The sequence below is a fragment of the Falco cherrug genome, chromosome 6, assembly GCF_023634085.1.
Source record: "Falco cherrug isolate bFalChe1 chromosome 6, bFalChe1.pri, whole genome shotgun sequence".
In the NCBI taxonomy this organism is placed as follows: domain Eukaryota; kingdom Metazoa; phylum Chordata; class Aves; order Falconiformes; family Falconidae; genus Falco; species Falco cherrug.
In genome coordinates, this window is record NC_073702.1 from 15460186 (window position 1) to 15478955 (window position 18770).

The 18770-nt window shown below is 38.4% G+C and overlaps 1 protein-coding gene across 1 annotated transcript in view; it reads left to right on the forward strand.

The window, feature by feature from the left end:
• The window catches only part of EYS (eyes shut homolog), an 873960-nt gene that overhangs the window by 282993 nt on the left and 572197 nt on the right, over window positions 1–18770 (forward strand). Inside the window, exons 19-20 of the mRNA XM_027809136.2 lie at window positions 6713–6910; window positions 9331–9452. Of these exons, the coding sequence (XP_027664937.2) occupies window positions 6713–6910; window positions 9331–9452 (320 nt within the window). The remainder of the gene's footprint in view (window positions 1–6712; window positions 6911–9330; window positions 9453–18770) is intronic.

Sequence of the window (18770 nt, forward strand, 5' to 3'; positions counted from 1 at the left end):
CCATGCTGCCAGGGGAAGGAGCTGCAGGTGAAGAACAGGCTACACAAACATCAGTGATGACAAAATGGAAGATGAAGAGTTTTTTCTTAGAGACCCTGAAGGGACAAAAGCCTGATACCCACAGGAGCAGGACCGGACAAGGGGGAAAGGATAGGTAGAGGACACAGTGAGGCACAGGGGGACAGACTATACAACACTGGAGGCTGGAAGATGACTACTTCTGACAACTTGAAGGAGACTTTCTCTTCACCTACAGAGGTTCACTTATGGAATAAGTATTAAGTTGTAACAACAGGTGACAAAAAGTAGGTTTCATTTGGATGGTCACATTAGTTGTCTGAGTCTGATGCATACACACTCACCAGTACCACTAAAATGAAGCAATGGTTGAAAACAGGTAAAAGACTTCCTTCTCTGAAGGAAAGTGTCACCCATCTCTTGACCAGATCTAATGTCTTAGAAGGTTTATTTGTATATCAGAGGGCTGGATTCAGGATACAGAAAAGAAATTGCCAAGGCTTTATCTGATGCTCAGATATCTTCCTTTTGCTGCTTGTCCATGCAGGCACCAATGATGCTGGCAACAGAGACCCTGAGCATATCAGAAGTGACTAGTGGACTCTGGCAGCAAAGGTGAAGGTGGGGGGTGGCAGGCAGCCAGAGTTTTCCACAGGACTGTGGGTAGGAATAGAAACATCCTGGGTGTTAATATCTGATTAGTGGTACAGACAAGACTTCATCTTTATTACCATGGGCCCTCTTTGAGCAATGAGGTCTGATGGGGAAAGATGGAATCAGTCTAAAAAAAGAATGGAAAGCATCTTTGCCAACAGGATTGCTAACTCTGTGAAGATAGTTTTAAACTACATTAATTGGGGAATGCAGAGAAAAAACTAAAAGAAAGTGGAATTACATGGAGCTGGAAAGAATTGCCTGTTGGAAAACATGATCAGGGAAGCCATCACACTTCCTTGAGTACAACTGTGGGGCCCATCTTAAGTGCCTGCACATAACGTACACAGCATAAGCAAGACAGAATGTGTAAGAAGTCTATGTGTTTTCTCAGAACTACAGCCTCCTATCAGAAGAACAACACACCAAGTGAGATAGCTCGCGTTCCTGGCATACTGCAATGGATGGATGCAAGCTCTCTGGAAATATAGGCAGGGGAGATGAGGAGGCTGGGCTGAACTTCATGCAAAACAGTGCCTTGAATGTGTGGAGCTTTGCTATGGAATGGGTGATGGCGATGCACTGCTCAAGTGAATGGGGGCAGGATGAAAAGGGAACCATTTAAAGAAATATTGTGGCAGGTGTCTGCTACAGACAGCTTGATACAGAAAAGTTTATGAAGTGTCTTTAGGAAACTGGAAAAAGACTCATGAACACAGGCCTTGGTTCTCATTGAGGTATTACCATCCTGACTTTTGCTGGGAAAACAACATGGAAAGATACAAGTAATCCAGGAGATTTTGGTGTCATGTTTAGTACAGATTTTTGAAAAAATTGCGAGGTGAGACAACTAAAGGAGGTACTTGTCTGGATTCTCTATTAGTGAATAAGCAAGGGGTGGTTTGAGATGTAAAGGTCAAAACCAGCTTTGATGACAATGGCAGTGAGATGACGGAGTTTAAAATACTTAGAGAAATTAAGAATTCAAGTAGCAGAATAAGTCAGGACTTCAGTGAGCTGGCTTCGGTTTGCTCAGGGATCTGCTTGGCAAACTCCCATTAGACTGCACTGAAGGGAAAACTGATTTATCTCAGGCCCACTGACTTATCTTGAAGGAGAGTTTCCTCAAAGCACAGCTCTTTCCAGTGTGCAGAGACCCAAGCAGATGTGGCAGAAAAATGGACAAATGGAGAACTGTATGAGATTAAAGAGTAAAGGAAGTGCACAGAAGGTAGATGCAATGGTGAGCTAGCTATCCAGAAGGCACCCAGTCACAGAGGAACAGAATTAGGAAAGATCAAGGGCAACTGGAGCTAAAACTATTAAGGCAACTGAAAGGCAGCAAGAAAGATTTCTATAGGTCTACCAGTAACAAAGAAAGATGGAGAAAAATGAGATCACATTGGTGAACTGACAAAGCATGTGAAAAAGTCTGAGATTCTCAATGTCTCTTTCATGCTGTTTTTTTTTCACCAGTGGTGAAGCTGGGCTTGTTCAGCCTGGAGAAGTGAGTTCCAGAGAGACCTAACAGCAGCCTGATGCTTATTTAGCATGAGACAATAGAGAAGACAGATTAAGGTTCATTTTCTCAGAGCACACAGTGGAAGGCATCTATCCAAGCGTTCATTAAAAGAACTCACAAGCCTTATAATCACATTGGATTTGAGGTGACAAACATGTCAATATGTGTTAAAATTTATGAAAGCAACAAAAGAATCTAAACGTGCAGGTTACCCCTATACCTTCCTCTCTGAATCTGTTCAAACTTAACCTTTTACATTTTAAATATTTCCCAAAATCTCTGAAATTGTTTGAGATAGTAAGAATCATCATCAGCTGAAGCTTGAATCAAATTACAAATTATAAATTTCTGAATAAGAAAATTACATTTTTGTCCATAGTTCTCTGAAAATCAGTGGTCTTTGGAGGAACTGAGACCAGACAAAAGTTGTTCAGTTACAATTTGGTCAATTATACAATTTTCTACACACAGTGTAGAAAGAAAATCCAGAAGCAACCCAATATGTTATTGAATCAGCAGAGCAAAATGTTTGAAATAAAAATCATACATAGAAGATAGGGGTCTGGGAGTATATTGAGCGTTTTAAAAATAAAGGTAATCCTTTTCTGAAATATATAGTTAATTCATGACACTTTGCCACAAGATACTGAGATTAAAAGCTTAAAAATCATTAACATTCCTATGAAAGAACTGTGCACAGTCCTATTTATACTGCAGAAATATTTGTAAATAATTTAAACCTCTGGCTTACAGGACATATTGCGTCTTTAGTTTCCAATTGTTCATGAAAACTCTGTTATACTCTCATGCAAAAATTGTAGTATCTATCATTGAAGACGAATATTAAAGTAGGGGAAAACTGATACGCTGTGGCAGGACTTTTTCTTTATCTACCAGAAATGTATTCCCCCCCAAACACCTGGCGTGTAAGAGGATGGGCAAATCTGTTCTTCTATCAGCGCAGAAAAAAACCAAGTACTGCATTACTGGATCATCTGACAGTTCCACTTACATTGTGAGTCGTGTTAAGCCTATTTGTGTGGGTGTGAACTTCACATTAGGTCCCAGTAGGGTTGTCACCCATGTCAAGCTGTTGTGATAGAAAGATAAAAACTTCAGGGTAAAATCTCAGTATGCCATATGGTTGCTTTGCTATGCAATTTCATGAATTCCAGATCTGAGAGTGTTGGCTGCCTATGGCAGGATTATCCTGTACCAGAGAGATCACTGGGGACATAAAGACAGGGAACAACTTGTGCCATTATTTTTCTCCTATGTCAGCATGAAAGTGGGGTCAAAGAGTTGTTGGGGTTTTTTCACCTCAGTTCTGTTCCTTCTTGTTGTTTTTGCTATTAGGCATCTTTAGAATTCAGCCGTCAGATGATTGTCTTATAGTAAGGAGTCAGCTCATCTAAAATCCTGCTGGCATTTTGGCCAGTGTGTGTTTCATTATTACAAAGAAGGTCTGCTCATAGCTAGTGTGATACTATGTGAATAACAGTAAAGCAAAAGCAGCTAATGTGGCATAGGCCAATAAAATTTTGTCTATAATGACAATACAAGCAAAGGAGGAGATACGTGGGTTCAGCTGCCAGCAGCCAGTACTAAGGGTATAATAACTCTGTGCCTGACCATGCTCTTTTATAGCAGAGTCAAAATAATTTTACTGACAACGTATCTCAGTAAATATGAAAGTACATTTCCCAAGTTAAAGTTAATAACATTCAGTCTCATGGACATCCTAGTACTGAGGTTATCCAATGAGTGTTTTTCGCTCTGTCACCATATCCTACACATTTAAGGAATTTTAAGCTTTCAAACAAGTCACACAACGGCACTGAGTGGCACTGTAGCTTGATCTCAATCATGACGCTGTAGTTAAAGTCTTGCTTTTCTCAAACTGCAATAAAATATTCAATATATTCCTTTAGAATAAGTTAACCACTTAACTGATTCAGTTTCCCCAAAATCATATGCAAAAACCCAGTATGAATTGCCAGTTCTGTTAGTTAGCAACTGGTCTACAAACTTAAAGCTGCCATATGCCTTAGGTGACTTGTAACACTGGTTGATTCTTTGTCAGGAATTGTTGTCTGAAATTTTGATCCTGAAAAGAAGTTGAAAATTCTCAGTACTACTATCCATCTCACAAGCATGGCTTACCTCGTGTACCAGGTGCAGGCACCCAGCGCGGCGGGGGCTGCAGGGCCCTGTGAGGGGCGGCCGGGGCTGCCCCGGGCTGCACACAGCCGGTTCCAGCCGGCTCCAGCTGGGTGGTGGGGCCTCGGGGAAAACCTGTGTAAGAAAGGGAAAAATGCTGCACAGGCAGTGAGTGAGGGAAAAAGTGTGAGAAACAGCCCTGTGAGCACTGAGGTGAGAGAAGGATGAGGAGGAGTTGGTGCTTCAGGGGCCAGAGCAGGGATTCCTCTCTGGAGAAGGCTGTGGCGGAGCAGGCCTCTGCCAGGAACTGTGGCCCATGGGGTGTCCACACGGGAGCAGGGGAAAAGTGTGAGGAGGACAGAGAGGCAGAGGGGAGCTCTTATGGACTGATCACACCCCCCATTCCCCGTCCCCTGTGCTGCTCAGGGGTAGGGAGGAGGTAGAGTCGTCTGGAGTGAAGTTGAGCCTAGGAAGAAGAGGGGGATGGAGGAAGCTGGTTTTAGTTTTGTGCTTGTTCCTCATCATCCTATTCTATTTTTAATTGGCAATTAATTCAATCAGTTTTCCATGAGTCTGTTCTGCCTGTGACAGTAACTGGTAAGTGATGTCCCTATGTTTATCTTAACCCACAAGGTTTTCTATTTTGTTTTCTTCACTCACTCTGCTGAGGGGGAGTAAGAGAGCATCTGGGTGGGCATCTGGTAGCCAGCCACGGTCAACCCACCACAACATAACTGTATGGATTTGATTTTCCACATGACTACCCAGGTGCTTTATGTGGTAGTGTCACGTTGCCCATCACTGGATTAAGGTTACAGCCTGTGTAAGGAAAAGGGAGGCTGCTGGGGCAAGGAGAAGCTTCTCCAGGAAGGAATGGCTTGGCAGCCAGAGCTGGGGCAAGGGCATTGGGGAAGTGGGCAGAGGGCCTGGAGTACTGCAGACCCTGGACAGCTCTACCAGAAAGCATAGCACAGACGCAGCCCAGCCTCAGCAGTCACAGAAGGGCAAATGGGCTTCAAAGTGGCTCAGAGGGGCTTGCGCAGTTTGTTGTAGCCCCAAAAACCACTGAGCTCTGTCTGAAAGAACAACCTTGCCTTCAGCAACACTGAGGGAAAAGGGAGGCAGCTTTACAAACCCAAACCCATTTGATCTCTTTTCTCTCTGCCCTCATCTGTGTAGGGGCCCTTTCTGAGAAAAGGCTTTGTTCATTGTCTGGGTGCCAGGTTGCAGAGTGATTATGCCTTAAAATGTAGTGAAGAAACAACTGACACTAAATGTGGCTCTCTGAGCTTACGTGCAAATCTATTCTGTGCTCACCTGTCTGCAATGAGGGGCTGCCCAAAGCCTCCCACAGCTTAATCCTGATGTGGGAAGAAGAGATGCTGTCAGATGAGCTTGGAAAGAGTAAACAGCTTGGTGGAGTGCGAACTGGCTGCAAAGGTGCTTTGCTGCATGTAGGCATATTCCAGGGCAGAACTTGGGTAGATAAGCAATTGTATATAACCAGCACTGATGCATGCAATAAAGGATCTCACCTGGGGTCCGTGCCTTCATGTGCCACATTCATCATTTTGAGTTTTGCTACTAGAAAACATGAATTAGTATTGCTTAGGATCTAATAAACTAAGGCTCTCTTTAAAGGGACATTTAATATTTTTTGATCTATTTCTTGCAAATTAAAGATTTAGATGAAGGCATCTGTGACCCAAGATCAACATCACACAGTTCCTTGATTAGCCCAGATAAACATACATAATCTGTGATATACTGGAGTGTTTGTTGGAAAGAGTAGAAAGTGACTGTGTGAGATTTTCTATTGTACAGAAATTATATAAATGATGGAGACAATCATTATCAAACACATACATAATTTCAGTAAAATAACATGTTGCAAAATAACAAATTGCAAGCGGGATAATTACACATGGTTACTTGCATTTAATTCATTTTCAGGATTGTGGGTTAATGTATAAACAATACATACGGTGCTGTGACAACAGAATATCAGGAAGATATAATAGGAAGCTTCAAAATTTTCATTAATTATTTTCGAATCTACTTTTTGAGCCATTTTAGAGGACAAGACTAAACAGAAAAAACAAAATATATTAATATACCTGTTATGATTTTAAAATGCAATGTCATATAAACAAAACAGATAACATTGTCTTTTTTTTTCTTTGTAATTCTACAGCACAAATAAATATTTCTGCATGGTAATATACATATATGTACCTCTGAGACCCTCCAACTCAGTTTTAACCAAGGATATAAAGAAAATACAGCTCATAATAGGCAGCAGCTGCAGGGATATGTTCATTAGTTAAACACTGACAGCTTTGCCATTTTCCTTTTCAGGTTTGAACTGTGAGTTTAGGCCTTGTGAGGCCAGCAATCCCTGTGAGAATGGAGCTGTGTGCATAGAAGAAATGAACTTGGATGTTTTTCCCCTTGGATTCCAGTGCCAGTGTATGAAGGGCTTTGCAGGTCCACGTTGTGAGATCAATGTCAATGAGTGCAGTTCTAACCCTTGCCTCCATGGATACTGCTATGACAGTGAGTTCAGACTGGTTACTCACTTTAATGTAGAGTAGTCTTTCTGTTGAAGCATCTGTAGTTACTGAGCTGCTCCGGGGAGAAGAGTGGATAATTTACTGAAATTTAGCTTGTCTGAAGCTCCAGAGCCAGTACCAGAAGGATTGTTTTTGCCAAAATGCCTCAACTCCTGGCACTGGGCTTTGTGTGTTCAGGGGGCCAGAAGTGCATCTAATGAGAAACTTTAATGAGATTTGTGCTGTCTTCTTTGATACCTAAATTAGCCAAACACATCTTACATTGTGCATTCAATGAGAGGGTACTCAGGTGCTGAAAAGGAGCTCATAGAGCAGTTAGGCAGCATATGTCATAATTCTAATGAGTCCAAAACCTACATTAAATATCAAACTCATGCAAAATGGAGTGTCTGTTTACTATTAAGTGCCTTCTAGCATGTAACTGTGTAATTTACACTTTCACTGATTGATAATATGTAATTTTTTTAGAAGAAACAATAATGAATTACTCTATTCTGACTGGATTGGCAGGGTATGTTTAGTAGCTCCCATTACATATGGAGGGCTTACTGGAAAGTTTTATGAGGCTATTACCACCTATCAGATACTTTCTATGCTTGATGAAAAGAAGTGAAAGTGGTAATTTTCAGAGAATCTCATAATGCTGGGTTTGGAAAGCAGAATGATATCTGGAGGTCATGTACCCAAAAGCAGAAGAAGCTGGACTATCAACAGTGCTAAAACAGGTCAGCCAGGGATTTTTCTAGCTGAGTTTTGAAAGCCTCTAAGGATAGACAGAAATTCCAAAACTCTTTGGGATAGCCTATTCCACTGATGCGCTACTCTTGTAGTGTTTCCTTCCCCCTCCCAATCCCACCTGAATCTCCTAAACTAACTTTTGGCAGTTGCCCTTATTATATCATCTAACACTACTAATTGATATTCTGTTCTGTCACTTGTGCAACTGCCCTTGTTATAAGACCCTCTAAACTATTAAACCTTCCCTGAAGGGACTAAACAAAACAAGCCTGGCTGACTCCACTTTTCCTCATAGGTCCCACACTTTAAGCATTGAGCAACCATGTTTGCCTTCCACTACATCTCTCTCCTGTTTCCCCACACCTTTTAAAAATGAGGTGATGACTCAAGAAGTTCCCTGAAATTCAAACTCTTTACACAAATTTGCAGATGTAATCAACTACTGGTTTCAAATGAGATCTCAAAGAACCGACCCCAAATTATTAAATATATAATGGCCTAAAACGATCTCAGTTTCTTTAAAAAAATAATATAATTAAATCAGTTTCAATAAGCTTTAAGAATTCTATCTCTCCGTGCGTGGGAACAAGGTGAGTGGCTTCATATTTTACCTAGTAAAGACTATTTCCTAACAAGTTTGCAGATGTTTTCTATGCATTCTGTATTGGTTCTGAGATATTTTTGAGCTGTAATTTATAATAACTGCAGTAAAGTTCTTCACATTCATGACGTGCCAGATCTTTTGGGGACAGCTTGTCTTTGTGATGCCTCTGGATAGATGATGTGGGCATCTCAGTTCCTCTAGGCTATGTGCACTGGCTGCAGAGAGCTGGAATCCTGTGGAAGCTAGGAAGCTCTTAGCAGATGAATAATGCTTCTGCTCTGAAGGACTTAAAGCATTTAGTGAATACAATAGCAGCTATGTTTACAGACACAATGGCAGAATACATTCCATGGTAAATCTCAGTGATAATGAAGAATCCAGGGACCTCTGAGGTTAGAATAAATGCAAGCCTGCAAGAAATGCCATTATTGCTGTCATGCACTCCTTATGTGGATGTAGCACTCTAAATTAGATTCCACTCTGTTTGGATCATTAATGATGAAAAAGGGAAAGGATTCTTATCATTACCTTGTTAAGATTAAAATGAAGCATGGAAATACATCATAACTTGGGCTGTCAAATTCAACTCAAGCAAGTTCTCCTTTAATATATTCGTATAAAATGAGGCATCCTTTACCAAAAGAAAACAAAAAAAAAGCCAAACCAAACAATGTTTAACTGCTCCATCTCATTTAGGCACGATATCAGAGATAAAGTCTTATGCATGTACTTTGTGTACAGTTTTGTGATGGAAAATTACTCATTAGCTTATAAGATGCCATCATTTTTTCAGAACCTAGTAAGGGGTCCTTGATTTATAATTCTTACCTCAAAATATTGGAATTGTTTAAGAAAAATGCAGTACATGAATCTGCTTTCATATTAAAAAGGTTTTTTGAGATACTGCTTTTTTTTAAAAAAAAATTTCTTTTACATTTCCACACCCTTTAGGTAGCTAATCTAAATCTCTTCCAGATAGTAGTCACAATTGTAACTTACTTTACTATATTCAGTTGTTATTCTAAAAGACCCTTAGCACTAAGCCACTCTCTCTGTTACAGTTGTCAACGGCTTCTATTGTTTGTGCAACCCAGGATATGCAGGACTGAAATGTGACCAGGATATTGATGACTGCGTAATCAATGCTTGTGAACACAATTCTACATGTGTTGATCTACATCTGGTTAGTAGATTATATTTTTTAATCAAAATGATTACTAAGTTTTCTTCCTGAATTCTGAAGTAATACTATTGCAGTTTTAAACCTCCTCTTAATCCATACCCCTGAAAAAAGTTTTATAATCATGCTTTCCAGTCACTGTTTTTTTGTTTATTTGTAATGATATAGACAATGGGAATGTTTTTATCATTTAAAAGCAGTTATTGAGTCAATATGTTTCTTGGGGAATTCAAAAGGGGAGGAATATTTCCAACAGGTGTGTTTAAGGCCTCATTATAAGTCATAGGAATATTCATTTACACTAGTGACATTGGCTTCGAAGGGCTTAAAAAGTATCTTACCTCCAAATAGCTGTACTTTAAGTACTTCAGCATTTATTTTCAAAATTCTTCAGCTATACTATTTCCTGAAACATCGAAGTTTTAAAAATAATTCTGCTTCTCAGAAATAAAAACATTCTATCAGCTGATTCCTTCACAGGAGGAAAGGAGAAAACAGACATTCACATTGTGTAAACTTTGGCAGCAGAGGTGGACCATGTTCTCTGTCACTCCCTCCAGGAATCAATTTATTTTCAATGTACTCAGTAGGGACACTGAGACTATACAGTATGAGTATTGTCCTTAAGAAACATACAGATTGTCAGAGAAATTGGGGGTGGTTAAGACCGGTTGGCAATTTTTTCCCTTCTTCTAGTTTCTACCAGCTTGTCTGTGAGAATGTTCAACTAATGAAATGTGAAAGCAAGGTGTAGACTTCAGATTAAAATAAAGATGCCTGAATGTAGGTGTCTATATATGGCATGAGCTAAGCATCTAAGTACCCACCAAAGATGCTAGAATCCTTGCTGATGCAGTCAGCACAATCCAGAATTGTCAGATGACCTTTTGACCATTGTCTTTGGTTGTCTTTTTCAGAAATCATATCCAGGCTTTAGACGTAGTGTGCTCCATTTTCAGTGCAAGGTTAGCTCAAGATGATAGAAAATTTTATATTGAAAATTTTATATTCCAAAGCAAAGAACTGAGGTAGTAGTAAGAGGGAAAGTATCAAAATTACTGTACAGCAAGCTGTTTTTCCAGTTCCAAAGGATTGGCTTAGATAAGCAAGTCAAATGCAGCTCTGTTTGCAGAGTGAATTAAAAGAGACAAATGATAGTGTTTCAATAGTAGAAGAGAATAAAAATAATAATAAAAAAACATTCTTCATAAATGTCCTTTAGTGTATAAAAGTATTTACTTTGGAATATATATTTCAGGGATAATGTATTTATAAGCATAGGGCTGGACTGTCATATTTGAGAGTGCATGCTTCTAGAAATGCTCCACTTGACTTCAGAAGGTTTCCACAGGAAACAAGAACCAATATTATTTCTCAGATCCTGAAGACACTGAAGCCTTTGTGTTGCTACATTGGGCAGTTATGCCATAAAGACAAATTCCCCCTGAAGCTGTAGTCAAAGATCCTTTTCTGCTACATTATTTTCACTTCACAAAGCTTTGCAAGACTTACAGTATTTTCAGTCTGAAAATAAATCCTACATGGGTGAAACAAAACCATTTTTCCATGTAGTGGGAGGGGTTTTCTCTTTTGTTTAAAGAATATGAAATAGTTTTGTACCTGACTCAAACTGTTTGCATTTCTAGAGAAAGTCTGAATGTTACTTCTACTCCATCAATTATAGGTTAGACTATGGTGTCTCTTCTGTAACAAAATAACTTCCAAAGGAATAAAAGCCTCTTCTTCCTGTTTGTATAATAAAACGTGAAAGAATTCACATGAAATATGTAGAACTGATAATTTATCTACTTTTTTTTGTCATCCACAGACTACCAGGTCATTTGCTAATTTTAGTAGGTCTCTAGCTGCTAACCTTTATTTAGAACTACCTTCAGGCTTGCAAAGAATACTTGGCACTTGGCATGGAAAATAGCCTAGAGAAAGAAAGGTTACCCCATTTTTTTAGTTACTTGCAAATTCTGTGATATGTCTTACTTTAGATTTTAAAATTCTATTCCAAGGTTTCTGACTGAAAAACTGTGGGTGAAAGTAAGTGTGAGTGAAAGTTTCTGGCATCATTTCACCTTGACTAAGTGGTTGTAAAGGTATACAAGAATGGGCGCTAACAGATGGTGCTGTACGTGACACTTGACATGAGACTTTTTTTCTACCTCAGTACATACCCAGTGTAGCATGTGTTTGGAAAGCACACCTGGAAGGAATATATTTCCTGGGGTACCATTCTTTTTTTTCACAAATTATATTTTTTGTATTGTTTAAAAGCTCAGTAAAAAAAAATCCAAACAAGTTCTAAGGATTATCACTAGATCTTTCTCAAATCGATTATATGGTTCTAATGTAATTAGTAAGGACAGTTTTTTGTAGCAAGACAAATATATTGTAATATATATGTTGAGGTTAAATAATTAGAAGCCTTATTTATCATTAATAATTAATAAACTTTAACTTATAGCTATTATTGTGGTACTGATTCATCTAACTTTAAGTCCTTACTAAGCTGTTTTCATATGCAGATGCCACTGTATCACTGTTTACTGACATTTCTAAACCATCATATCAAATGATTACTTTTTCTCCATGCTGAAAACCTTATTTCTGTTTGCATACCCAATTCAGATATACTGTATGCCATGTACCCAGTCAAAATCTGTGACAAACTTGGTTGCATTGACTGCCTCTGTCTTTCCCCTCAAATAAGATACTGTTTTACTGCACAGCACTTACATAAAAAGAGTATTCTCAGACCATGTGATAATCAGATGTTTTTACCAGACAAAATCTTTTTTCTCAATAAAATAAAATAAATGCCTACATATTTAACCAGATTCAACAGTGGAGAATGCAATAGCCTATTTATTAAGAGATGCTTTGTAGAATCCAGTTATACAAAATTTTCAGTCTGTGCATGTGGACTTAAATTAATATATATAAACTAGAAAGATCTTGTGGTGTTCAGTGTTGACAGCCAAGTAGATTAGATTCTCTCATTGTTACATATTCCTATATTTTCAGACTATTCACTCAGCGCTGGCTCTTTTTTTACAAAAAGCTATGCCACCAGATAGAAATTTATTTCTCGCAGTTTCAGGCTCCTTAAGTTCTCCTTAATTGGTGAAAAGTATCTAAAGTTGGCCATGCATCACACAGGTTATTAAAGGTGTCATTCTGGAGGGAGGGCTAAAGGCATGGGATAAGTTTGGGGTTTCATGTGAGGTTAGTTTCTTGTGTAGTCAGCTAACATTTTAATGTTACAAATATGTCAAGGTGCCTAGCGTAGTGATTAATGGACATGAAGAAAAAGGTTTTCTATCATATCAAAATAAAATATTCTGGAGTATTTCTCATAAGGAATACTTTCCACCTGCACACTAATCGCTAAGACACGCAACCATACCTCACTTTTAGAACAGAAAATGGCTTTAAAGTGTAGAAATCACTTTAATTAGACATAAAATTTCAAAGGTCTCAGGCTAAAGGTAACGTTTCTTCCTGAAAGGGTGGGGTCACAAGAGAGGTTCTGGAAATACAACTTCTCAGATTAGCTTAAAAGGCTTCTGAAATGGCTTTTTTAACATTGAACAAACTGTTTTAATAGTTCTCTGCTTTAGCTCAGTAGTTCAGAACAAATGCTAATCCAGCTTATTTGCCTCACTGGGAAAAGTTCTTGCTCATAGTTAAGAATTTCATTCAGAAGTGGTGGATTCAGTCTTAGCTAATTTAAGACCAACTTGGTTTTCTTGTACCAAATTGCTCTCTGGAAAAATGTTTGCCCTGCCCATTTTTTTTTTTTCTTTTCCTTCTGTGCCATAGTCTTACTAAATGATTTTTTCTTTAAAACAAATGATTTGTACTTGTTTCCACTTTGTAAGTCAAGAGTAAAAATAACAAGAAAAAAAGCCCAAATCCTGTGAAGTGTCTTGTAGGGTATGTACATTAACATTTTAGTTTGTATTACAAGAACACTTCTGAAGCAAATCTCCCAGCTGTACCCCCTTACTACATATAATTTGCATTGCGGAGAAGACTTGAATGATGCAAACAGGATTTCTCTTGCATGAAACTAAACCAGAAAATGCTCTCCACACATGCATATAATGGGCTCCAATCACAGATTTCCAGTCCCTGGGTTTAGATAAAAACTATTTTAAAGTAAAACCCTCAGAATCCAAGTAGTGTGTATGTTGGGTCCCCAGTGCCAACAGTTTTCAGAGATTTGTTGCTATTGCTGATTGCTACTGTAAATGTACCCATAGTCACTTGAAGTTTCATGAAAACAGAGCACAGTTCATACAGCCTGGTTACATTACATTACATATTATTTTCTTTTAAATGTATACAATTTACATGAATTGTATGCCATGGAGGTTTTAGGAGATATAAGTTCTGAAATATACATATATATATGTACCCCAATACATTAATTTTGCCACTGGTGTTGCTACAAAGTAAATTATTTCAGCCAGTCTAGCAAAACTGTTTTACTTCATACATGCACAGCATGTACCTTCAAACGTTCAAAATTATGTTTAGTCATGCAACTGCTGAAAAACCGCATGAGTCTGAAATTTACCTTATGAGTTCCCTTTCTATTAAAAGCTTTTTCTGAAACCAGCAGTGATGATATCTTGCATGGCAATGTAGAAAGTTACATCTATCTAACATCTTAGAATTTATTTCACTCAGGTAGATTGAGCAAAAAGTTTCCATGGGCTCTCAAGACTAACACTGAAAGGTATTTCCTTTGATTCACTAAATAATATTTTTCTTATTTTTGTAACATATTAGATTCAGCGATGATTCTATTCCATAGCAAGCTTGGCAATGAGTGGAAAAAGAAAGGCAATAAATGCACATGTATTTCTGATACATGACAGTAAACAAAAGCCAGTACCACAAAAATCAGGTGGAAGCCTTGAAGTATTATTTCTGCTACACTGCAGTATCACATAAGCAAAAATATCAATATGTAATACAGAAAAAGTGGAATTCCATTTAAAATTAACTAATAGGGGCCATAACCAAGTCCTGCCAGGCAAATTTTATATTTTGGCACATACAGTTCCAAAAAAAGTAAAGATGTCCCTATAAATATTTTTAAATTAGCACATATCTTGCAGTATTTTTTGTTTCTTTATTCATTATAATTTGTGACAGCCTATTTCTCTTATGACAATGGAAAAGAGAGAGCTGAATAAGGCCTCTGAAAAATTAACAGGTCCTATACTATATTTGGCACCATGTTACTTGTCATGAGAGCCAGTTGTTCTTATTTCTGTTACCTATCTTCATTCAGAGAGAACTTTTAAAACCAAACTATATTCATGTCATACTCTTGTTGCATATAGTCTTTCATTTGGATAACATAAAAACCTGAAACATGCTGAGATATTGCCCAGGAAAATAATTTTAAAGGATAATTTGTAATATCTTATTCTTTTACAAAAGAACTGACTCTGATAGCACTAGGTAAACATTAAATTCATTCAGTCAGTAATCATACTAGTTGATTTCTATAGGTCTATTGGGAAATCGTAAAAATAGATTTGAACCCAAATCAGATTTGGGTTCAATTGAAATCAAAACTCTTACCTAAAATTTCTTTTCAATGTAATTCTTATAGCCTCTTATTATTTCCTCATTACTCTCCCTTATCACTTCAAGTTCTGCATTCATACTAGTTTTCAACTGCCATTTAGTGGTCCAGCGTAAGGGCTATTTGCAGCCCTATGCAGGGATGCATTCGCACATAGACCCAGTCAGAAGCTTTCTGAAGCAGTAATTATATATGTATTTGCTTCTTTGAGGCATACTACCAAGACTTTAAAAATAGTTACAGGCACCTGCATTGCCTTCTGGATTTGTTATAAAAAAGAAAGCTTTTTTAGAGTTCTCTACTAACAGTTTTAATTTCTGAATCTATTTATACTAAGGCAAAGAGTTGATATATTGCATAAATGCCACCTTATGTTTAGAATCATAGAATCATCCAGGTTGGAAAAGACCTTTAAGATCATCAAGTCCAACCGTTAATGCAGGACTGATAACTCATCACTAAACCATGCCTCTAAGCACCACATCTACACAATTTTTTTAACACTTCCAGGGATGCAGATTCCACTACTTCCCTGAGCAGCCTGTTCCAATGCTTCACTACCCTTTTTGTGAAAATGTTTTTCCTGATATGCAATCTGAACCTCCTCTAGTGCATCTTGAGGCCATTTCTTCTTGTCCTATCACTTGTTACCTGAGAGAAGAGACCTACCCCCACCTGCCTACAACCTCCTTTCAGGTAGTTGTAGAAAGCAGTAAGGTCCCCCTGAGACTCATTTTCTCCAGATTAAACAATTCCCATTCCCTCAGCTGCTCCTTATAAGACTTGTGCTTCAGACCTGTCACCACCTTCGTTGCCCTTCTCTGGACACACTTCAGCACCTCGATGTCCCTCTTGAAGCGAGGGGCCAAAAACTGAACACAGGATTTGAGGTGCAGCCCCACCAGTGCTGAGTACTGGGGGACAATCACTTCCCCCGTCGTGCTGCTCATACTATTTTGGATACCAGCCAGGATGCTCCTGGCCTTCTTGGCCACCTGGGCACACTGCTGGCTCATGTTCAGCCAGCTGTCAACCAGCACCTCCAGGTCCTTTTCCACCAGGCAGTTTTCCAGCCACTCTTCCCCAAGCCTATAGTGTGTGTGTGTGTGCGTGCGTGCGTGCGCGTGTGCATGTGTTGTTGTGACCCAAGTGCAGGACCCAGCACTGAGCCCTGTTGATCCTCCTACAACTGGTATCTGCCCATTGGTCCAGCCTGTCCAGATGCCTCTGCAGAGCTTTCCTGCCCTCCAGCAGATCAACATTCTGTCACTAAGCGTGGTGTCTTCTGCAAACTTAATGAGGGTACGCTCAATCCCCTCATTCAGATTGTCAATATTGAGCCCTGGGAAACACCACTTGTGACTGGCCACCGATTGGATGTAACTCCATTCACCACCATTCTTTGGGTTTGGCCACCCAGTCAGTTTTTTAGCCAGCATAGAGTACACCTGCCCAAGACATGAGTAGCCAGTTTCTCCAGGAGAATGCTGTGGAAGACAGTTTCAAAGGCTTTACTACAGCCTTTTACCTCAGCCTTTCCATCATACAGTAGGTGAGTCATCTTGCCATAGAAGGAGATCAGGTTTGTCAAGCAGGACCTGCTTTTCATAAACCCATGTTGACTGTGCACGATCCCCTAGTTGTCCTGCACATGCTGTGATGGCACTCAAGACAATCTGTTCCATTACTTCCCTGGCACTAAGGTCAGGCTGACAGGCCTGTAGTTTCCCAGATCCTCCGTCCTGTGCTTCTTGTAGGTGAGCAGTTTTTTCAGTACAGCTTCAACACCAGCCAGAGATTCCCTGAACTTCTCAATGAACTGTGTTCCCACCCAGATCAATTCTGTTCCAGTCAGACATCATATTACTTGTATTTCAGCCTAGTATTCATTTCCAGGTTCATTTGTACAGAAGTTTGTTTCTATTTATAGGCAAAATAGATTACTTGAAACAAAAACTTCACCATCTTAGTGTAGACTCATTGACTTGCTCTAAAGTAGTAAATTGAACAATGTCAGAGCTTGTTCCCTAGCTTTCAGAACAAATGGCCTGTGACATCTTGGTTTTTTAAGCATTTTTAGCAACCAAAACAGGGTGGCTGTGTTCTGGTCACGAATGAATGTGCATATAACTAGCTAATGGTTGATTCCTGGTTGCACTTCTCCCATTTTGTCCTTGGAAGCTCTCAGCACAAAAGGATACCATGCTTCTTCATTTGTTTTTCAGAAGCATAAATTCTGAGGCATAAAATTATAAAAATGCATCTAACTTTCCCCACTTGCTGTTATTGTCACAATAACAAATGGTATTTTATGTCAAAAGTAACACATCTGAATAGCTAAGTTATTAAGCTACTATTATTCAGGTAAATAATACTGGGAAGTATTTACTTTTCTATGAAAAAGTACTATTTTCATGGCAGGTTGTTTAAAGTAAAGAATTAGCACCAAGTAGTCAATTTTTAAAGACTTTGTTATAAATTATTATGGTTTTAATGTATTTTCACTTTTACAGCAGGATTAAGTTCTACCAACAGTATGATTCACTAATCCAATATAGTCAGCAGTTGGACAAAGAGCTTGCACCTGCAATTGATCCCGGGAGTTTGTAAAACAATCAGCTTCACTGAATTTCCTCAAGCTTAAAAAAAATCACCTTACTTGTTCATTTCAAGGTCTCATTGCTTGCTTTTCTTGTTACTAACAGGAGATGTTAAGATGCATGTTTGTGCTTTAAAATCATTTATGTTTTAAGAATTCTTTCTATATAGTTTACACTTGTGTTCTTTCATCTATAGTCCATGACTTGACTTTTAATTTTGCCAGTTACTTATTACTTACAAAATCTTTGTATCATGAACCTGATCCTTGTCTTTTGAGATAAGCACTACCTCACTGAAGTAACTACAGTAATTTTTAATTCAAAAAGCAACCATAAAATTTTATTTATCTCACTACTGCTCCATATATAACTTTGCTCTTACAATTTCTTGTCATCTGCTGAGTAACATCCTGCCAAGATGAGAACTTACCAATAGAGAAAGAAATCTCATAGGAATAATTCAGATGTCTCTATTCTGTCAATGATAACTTAAGCAAATCTGGAAAAGTTATGTAAAGTTCGCTGCTCAGTCTCTCCTCCAGTTAAATGGCAGAACTGCTTCATATGATGGTAAGATTTAAAGTCCCATAATTTTAAATTACAATTTTTATAATATATATATTTATAAAATATAGTCTAATATATAAATATTACTGCAATTTCCCTGGGTGTAATATTGAATTTTATGTTTGGTTTTCACTCGTTCACACATGCTAAATGGAACCATGGAGTGTCTAGACAGGAATGTGAATGACTGAGATACCAGAGGAGACACAAAGTACTTTGTATTCCAGCAATGTCTTCTCCCATTTCTTCAGATTGTTATTCTAATTGAAATACCAATTAATACTACTTTTTATTTAAAAAAAAGATAAAATCAGATACTTTCATCTGAACTCTCCTTGAGGTGAAAACAAGAAACAAGAAAACTTTGAAAGAATTTATGATTCTTATTGTATTTTTTTATTTAATGAATATACAGAACTGCCCTGGTAGCAGATGAGGGACTGGGAGTTATGCCAACAAAGCCTCTAAGCCAGCTGAGCCTGAGGCACTCAGCAGCACTACAAAAAAGCAGCAAGTGACAGTAGTGGGATACTCCCTGCT